General features: G+C 43.6%; 1 protein-coding gene across 1 annotated transcript in view; it reads left to right on the top strand.

The window, feature by feature from the left end:
- The window catches only part of ptpn23a (protein tyrosine phosphatase, non-receptor type 23, a), a 25,134-nt gene extending 18,433 nt beyond the window's left edge, over positions 1 to 6,701 (top strand). The window contains exons 22-24 of the mRNA XM_020615507.1: positions 806 to 944; positions 1,317 to 1,430; positions 2,142 to 6,701. Of these exons, the coding sequence (XP_020471163.1) occupies positions 806 to 944; positions 1,317 to 1,430; positions 2,142 to 2,726 (838 nt within the window). The 3' untranslated portion in view covers positions 2,727 to 6,701. The remainder of the gene's footprint in view (positions 1 to 805; positions 945 to 1,316; positions 1,431 to 2,141) is intronic.
- The last annotated feature ends 581 nt before the right edge of the window (positions 6,702 to 7,282 follow it).

Genomic DNA, 7,282 nt, shown 5'->3' with positions numbered 1-7,282 from the left:
CCTGATCTAGCTGGTGATCATGACTGTTAGTTAGAACAGTTTGCAAGTGTACAAGTTTAAAAACAACAAGCCTGTAAAGAAGGACTGGGGAGTAGATGGGTTTCTGTGTTTGGTGGGATGATGTTTAATATCCCAAACAGCCTCTGTAGTCTTCTTCAACCACATGCTAGCAACTGTGAGATGAAGCTTTATAAAGCCATGAGTGAGGTATTTACTGATGTATTTTATGTCGTAGAACAAAATGTATTGGCCTTGTCTTAACAACAGACCTTATTTCAGGCATCTAACCAAAAACCCAGTGGCTTCAGGGTGAGTGAACCAGAAGTGCAAAAACGCCAACTCGGTTCCAGATTTTAGGACTCACTGCTACTACGCAATTTATTTACTCAAACATGCTAGTAATCTGTGGCAGCAAAGCTCAAAAGTAGGGTGCAGGGATCCAGTGGGGGCCGTTACAAAGGTATAAGGGGTCATCAGCAAAATGAGAGAAAAGACTTCAGTGATCCCCAAAGAGAAATTTGCATGTTACAGCAGCAGAGACACGTTGAGAAGAGGGGAAACAATCTAGGCGCTATTTGTTGAACATAAGCTAAAATAATGTATTAATGACAATTATGGAAACATATTTTTTTAAAATACAAATATATAAAAGATTTTTCATTGTAAAACACCAAATTCAATGGTTTTCAGTTTCATTATTTTGTAGATAATCAGCACGGACCCTCAGTGGGTTTTGTTCCATGATAGTCATTTTACTCTAAGCCCTCGGTAACGTGGTCAATCGGCCTGTAATGTCCTGTCTCAGCTCGGGCGTGGGACGCACCGGTGCCTTCTGTCTGCTGTACGCGGCTCTGCAGGAGCTGGAGGCAGGAAACGGGATCCCAGACCTCCCACTGCTGGTGAAGAAGATGAGACAGCAGAGGAAGAACATGCTACAGGAGAAGGTCAGAGACACATGTCTGAAGCTGTGTTTAAGTTCACATGCGAGTTAACATCCTTTTGTAAAATGTTCATATACATATATACACTCACTGGCCACTTTATTAGGTACACCTGTACAATTGTATGCACTTCAGTGTAGCACTTCCATCTTAACATCTGTGTTTATGAAGCTCAAAATGTTTGTTTTTAGTGAAATTGTCAAATGTATAAATTCAATGATATGTTTATTACTGAGCTCATAGTTATGACCTCAGTACATTATACTATATTAGACTACATTATATTCAGAGGTGTTCACATGCTGACTGCAGCATAACCACAGAACCTGAGGGTGAACATTCTGACACCATGTTAACATCATCCTCTGTCCCCAGCTCCATCTGAAGTTCTGCTACGAAGCCGTGTTGAAGCACACCGAGCAGGTCCTTCAGCGCCACAACATCACTACTACCACCTACAGCAAGAACACCAACCACACAGCCACAAAGGTTTGACACTCATTTAGCCCCAAACTATTCATCATGCACATGCACTCACTGGTAAAATGGTCAGACTGGCTGTGGAGGGTTTGCTTTTACAAACCCCCAAACTATTCATCATTCACATCCCCTCACTGGTAAAAGGGTCAGACTGGCTGTGGAGGTTTGCATTTCACAAGCCTCTGCGTCCTGCACCTCCGACTGGCTTTTAGTATGAATAACATCGTTGATGTTCAGAGCACTGAACACTTTAATTCTAAAAATTTAACAGCAACATCATTCGATAGAAACACAGGCATTGTCCTTTTTCATTTGTTGTTTTCATTGGAACCGCTTTCTACTAAACAAACAGTTCCTGTGAGAACTGTTTTGTACACACGCTCCACTTTCCAGTGCTGTGAGTACCTCAAACGAACACTCATTAGATTTTTAGAAACAAAAATGTTAAAGATGGTCATTTCAAAACCCCAGTCAAATAAAAGCAGAACTTTCTGGATGAGCAATGAAATGTTTTTTGTAATATTTTTCACACGTATGTGAAAACTGCTGATTTTAATGGAGTAGACGAGTTCAGTGGTAGAACTGCTTTCCCTCTAGTCTTTGAACTGAAGTATTTTCCTCAGCTTTAACACTGTGTTTACACACCTGGTTGTTCCAAAGGAATTCGAGTTCTTTCATGTTGATTTCTCTGAGCACATCCTCCTCTTCTCTTTTCTGCAGCCTTACCCGAGACAGGAGTCCCAGCAGGACATTGTGCTCGGTGGTGATATGCCCATCAGTTCCATCCAAGCCACCATCGCCAAGCTCAGCATCCGGCCGCCCAGTGCCACAGATCCATCTATAGAGGCCCCCTGTGGCCTGCAGGAGCAGGTCAGCAACATCTTGCCTGATCTTGACATCCAGCCGTTCCAGGAGCCCTGCCCCCTTACAGATCCCCAGCCCCCTTCCTCCCTCAGCCCACCTGTCTCCCCCCCTACCCACTCTCCACCACCACCACCCAATGGCCTGGATGCTCCCTGCCCTTCCACTCCACCTGCAGCCAACCACCAGCCAGGCCCAGGTCCTGCACCTAGCATCAGCCCACCTCCCGCTTCCTCTGCTCCGACTCCTTCGTCTCTGGAGCTGCTGGCCTCACTGGCACCAGAGGCCTTCTCCATGGAGGGAGGAGGCCGGGGGAAGCAACGGGTGACCAAGCAGAGCTTCCTGCAGCCAGCGGAGGGTCAAGGTCTCCACGGGACTCAAGGGGATGGAGCACATGACCCACTCAGTAGTTTGGACCCCCTCTGGAGCCTCAACAAGCACTAAGATGAGTCTCTGCATTTCTCTAATGCTACCACCAGGTGTCAGCGGTGGCCTGGGGTCTTTCAAATCCTGCTTTTGAGAAAAAAAACTGCATCCTGGGAGTGCTGTAGGCTTTATCAGTGTTGGGTGCCAAGATGTGCCTGGTGGCAGATGGTTAGGGGTCAGTTCTAAACTTGGGTGTACTTCCACGGCTTTAGGGGTGTGATTCCTGAAACAAACACATGCTTTTCTCTCTCCATCACTGGGGGGCTTCTGGGACCAGATCACTATGCACTTCTCTGTATTCCTCTTGTCGCTCTCCGCTGCTTTATCTTACATACGTGATGAGTGGGACCTATTCTGCACTTTCAGCACCAGATCCGGGCCCGAACAAATCCCAGCATGCACTCCATTATCATCGCCTCGTTAAGGCACCGCCAGGGTGTGAGGAGGGTGTTTGGCAGCTCCCTTCTGCACTGTCTGTGATCATTGCAATGACTGGAGTAATAATGCATGGAGCCGCAGGCTGGAGGAGCTGGGCAGAGCTGGGCAGAGCTATAGTAAGACATGACGACCCATGGATTCAATCAGAATGCGTCGCTCAGTCATGGTAACAGAGCAGCATACAAATCAGCACGTTTTAACAAGCCAGTTTCTTTTCTTTGTAACACTGTAGATATCTTAAATAAAATTAGACTATACCAAAAGTCCTTATGGAGAAAAGTCACTAATCATTCATTACTGTAAAAATACAAAAATAAATCTGGTAGACAGACAACTGTTGTGGTATTAAAGCCTCTTTATTTGAAAATTAGTACAAAGTCTTGCGGTTTTTTGTTACAAAATAGTACAGAAGTTACCTCCAGTACTACAGCCTGTGTAAACTGTAGCCAGCCAATGAAAGGAGGAGGGCAAAGGAGCAGACCTGGAGATTGGTCGACTTAACTGTTGCATATTTTTGTTATGTTCCACAGCTCTGATTTTCCTGACAGCTGTTCGTAGGAACTGTTCCCTTTTCAGCTTTCACAACTCAAACGAGAACAGTGTGTCAAGGCTGCATCCAGACTGTTGATATGGGACAGTGACAGTTGCATGAATGAAAGCATCGGGATAAAAAGAAGGTATGTTTGAAGCTAGAAAGCAACAAGCATGGTTTACCGAAATAAATTGGAGAGAATCGTATTCAATACCTGACAAAGTACTGTTGGATATGAATTGTTACGAGGCCAAATCCATGTGACAGACCAAAACATTCATGAAAAGACTAAGATTCAGTTGAAACTGCTACACTAACCCTCCCTTATGAACGTGCACTGTATTTAACAAAGAAAAGATAAACTGGTGGATCTTACCCCATAATTATGACTCATAATTAAGAGACTGTTTGATCTTTTCTTGTAATTAATTTGTTAAAACCTGAAGACTGGTAGGCACGTTCTGCAGTGTTCCACCCCCTGCATTATCTCACAATTATGAGAAATAGATATGAATTATGAGATCCTGACCTAGTAGTTTAAAATCTGTTTTTTCATAATTATCAGATAAGATCCTCTAATTCCTTTGCTTTGGTGAATGCAGTGAGCTTCCATACGCCTCCCTCAAGAAAAGCATTTCTAGGAATCAGCTTGTTGCTTTTTGGCAGTGTTAGCAGAAGTCTTACAACACATCCTGTGACTTTAGGGGGTGCTGCTGCATGGACGGTACTTAGTTTAAGTTGTTGCTAATTCAGTCTTAAAGCCAGTGAAACAAAGGCCAACGACCTGTCAGTATTTCAATGCTGCATGTTGTTCAATTATGACCTTCTGATGATGCCTGATTTTTTTTTTGTGTGTGTGTGTTATTCAGTCTTTAATGTGAACAAGAGGAGTCCCAGTTACCTGCTAATTACTGTACACAATGTACACATTGTTTGACTGCCTGGTGCAGGTCAACAGAAGAACAATGTCATGTTCTGACACTGGTCATCAAACTGTGAACTTACTCTGTCAGGTGGTTGAACAATGTAGCATCTGAATACTGTCATCTCAGTCGCCTTTCCTTCATCCATCAGACTGAACAACATTAACAACTACTACTTAAACAAGGTAACATCCATGTGGTTAAAGGCCCCTGCGGTCACATTTTCCACTGGTCACAGAATGTTGTGTAACAACTGTTAACACGTTTGGCACAGACTGGAAACGGAAACAGCTACTCTGGCGACACCAAAGGCTAAACATCTGCCTCCTGGCATCTTTAAAAGCTCATTAAACTAACACTTTATATCTTATTTGTGTAAAAATTTAAACGCGCCCTGTTCTGCCAGTAACTCTCCGAAGCCCAGAAGCAGTCGAGCACATGAACTCCTGTGGAACAGGTAATTGTCATTTTACACCTGTGTCTTGTACAGGATGCTAAAAAAAGCTAACATGTTACTCAGTGAGCTTCAGAATAGCTTCTCCATGGATTCTGTTTCGCCGTTTCCAGCCTTTGTGCTAGATTGGCTGCAACATGAAATGGAGTGCTATCAATCTCATTCAGCTAGCTGTCCCACAGTGTCGGAAAACAAAGACAAAAACTATGTGTTTTCATTTCTAAAGCTTTCTTCATCATTTAAGTTACATTGCAAAGTCTGGTGTTACTGGGATGCGGGTACCGCCGCTGTCAAACTGAATACTGACGCTGAAAGTCAGCAGTTATCACCTTCAGCTGCCTGTTCTATGCCAAATGACAGCTGCTTGGTTGCAGCATCCCGGTGAAACCAGACCCAGCACCTGGCATCAACTTGGTTTGCGAGTCTAGTTGTGTCCACATTCCCCAAGCTGATGTTCGCAAACTACCTGGTGTGTGTGAGCACAGGGCTTAGAGAGAGTTAGTAGTGCAGCAAATTAGTGTTGTGGTGCAATACTGTAAAGGATTTAGTCGCTGGTTTTTAACGGATTTGTTCGCCACACTTTGTGTGAGTACATTCAGTAGACACAGATACAGCAGAGTTCGAGAAAATACATTCTGCACGTTGTTGGTGTTACGTGAGGGGAACGTACAGAACCTGCAGGGTTACGTTCTCTCAGCAGGCGTCCACAGTGAAGAAGGGAAGATCAGGCATAGACTAAAACATTCTCCAGAAACTTTAAAGTAAGAACCACTTAAATGTTTTTAGAATAAAATAGGATGTACCGAGATGTTGGTCGGTTGAGTAGGATCACAGGATAAACTTGAAACCTTTTAGGAACAGGAGACTGATACATGTATCATTCCTGTGGATGAGGAGCAAGTGTTACTTTCTCTTATATGTACTAAGTTTATCTTAAATTATTTTATTTAACTTGGGATCAGTTGTTTAGCACTGAAGAACTGAACCAATTTTATTTTAGATCCTGCAGCTCCCACAGTATTTACAGTTGTTATGAAACATTTCACTTAGTCATACAGTGTACATCTAATCCAGCTGTCCTGTAATAGATCCTCCTCCACAAAGGTGAAGGTGTTCACACAGTCCCAGAGGTGGGCGTCACCTGTAGGATCATTTTAAAAGATGTAGTTTGTGCTGCTGTTGAACTGTACTGTGTTACACAAAGAGGTTTCTGTCGTTTAACTTCGCCCCATTGATATAAATGGTGTGGGCACAACAGAAATGCCTGTCAGTATAACACAGCACAACTCAAAAGATTCACAGACATCTTCACAGTGAACGTGAACATGATCACCTTGATGAAGGAGTTACTGAAGGACTGGTGACTAAACTGAAGTTGTTTTAGCAGTAACACTTTATTGTACAAGCTGCGACTTGCAGCGTACTTGGCCCACATTAAATGGCCTTTTCCTCTCCTTGTTGCCTTTCTTCCTATTTTCACTGAGCGGCTGCAGAAAGAAGCAGCAGGTTTTAAGACCAACTCCCCTTAGGCTTGCACCAACAACATGACAGTCACTACAACATGTACATGGCCTGACGCTGGACAAAGCAGAGTAGCCATGGAAACTGTTGAAGCTGAACCAGTTGGAACAAATGGTAAGCTAAAATCTGTAGAGGGGGAAGTTAAAAAAAAAGTCCGGCAGCCAGTGTAAACATAACATCAGCCAGCGACAGCCTGTGAAGGACAACACCAGTGCTGTCATCCAAAATTCAAGCAGTTTGGAAAATGGAGGTAGCCTGGTGAAAGTGAGCAGACAGAGGCCCCTCACAGAGCAACTGTGAAGCCCAGAATCAGAGGCCACAGCTGGAATAAAAGGAGGAGCCTTGTCCCCCGACAGCCACCCCATCTTCCCAACCACCTCAGTGTCTCCAGTTCAACCCTGCCAAACCTTACATTTATCACAATATTATTATAGTTAAGAGCTAGGATTAGCCATTTATAAACATTTTTTAAAAATGCATTACTAATAAATAATAGATTTATAGATTAAAAAAACGGCCTCCCCTTCTGGAGGTTTACTTTATACAGTAATCAGCTCTACCTCACACACACCCTTCACACATTTTTCCTCATCAGTGTTTCGCCATAAAAAAGGGTCGAGATTCATTCATTCAGTCCCTCCACCCACACACACACACTCAAATATATCCATGTATAACTGCTCAGCTCCTCCTGACAGGCCGTAAA

This window comes from Monopterus albus, unplaced genomic scaffold (assembly GCF_001952655.1).
Source record: "Monopterus albus unplaced genomic scaffold, M_albus_1.0 scaffold166.1, whole genome shotgun sequence".
Classification (NCBI taxonomy): Eukaryota; Metazoa; Chordata; class Actinopteri; order Synbranchiformes; family Synbranchidae; genus Monopterus; species Monopterus albus.
Note: the sequence above shows the minus strand (reverse complement) of the source record. Positions and strands in the feature narration are given on the sequence as shown.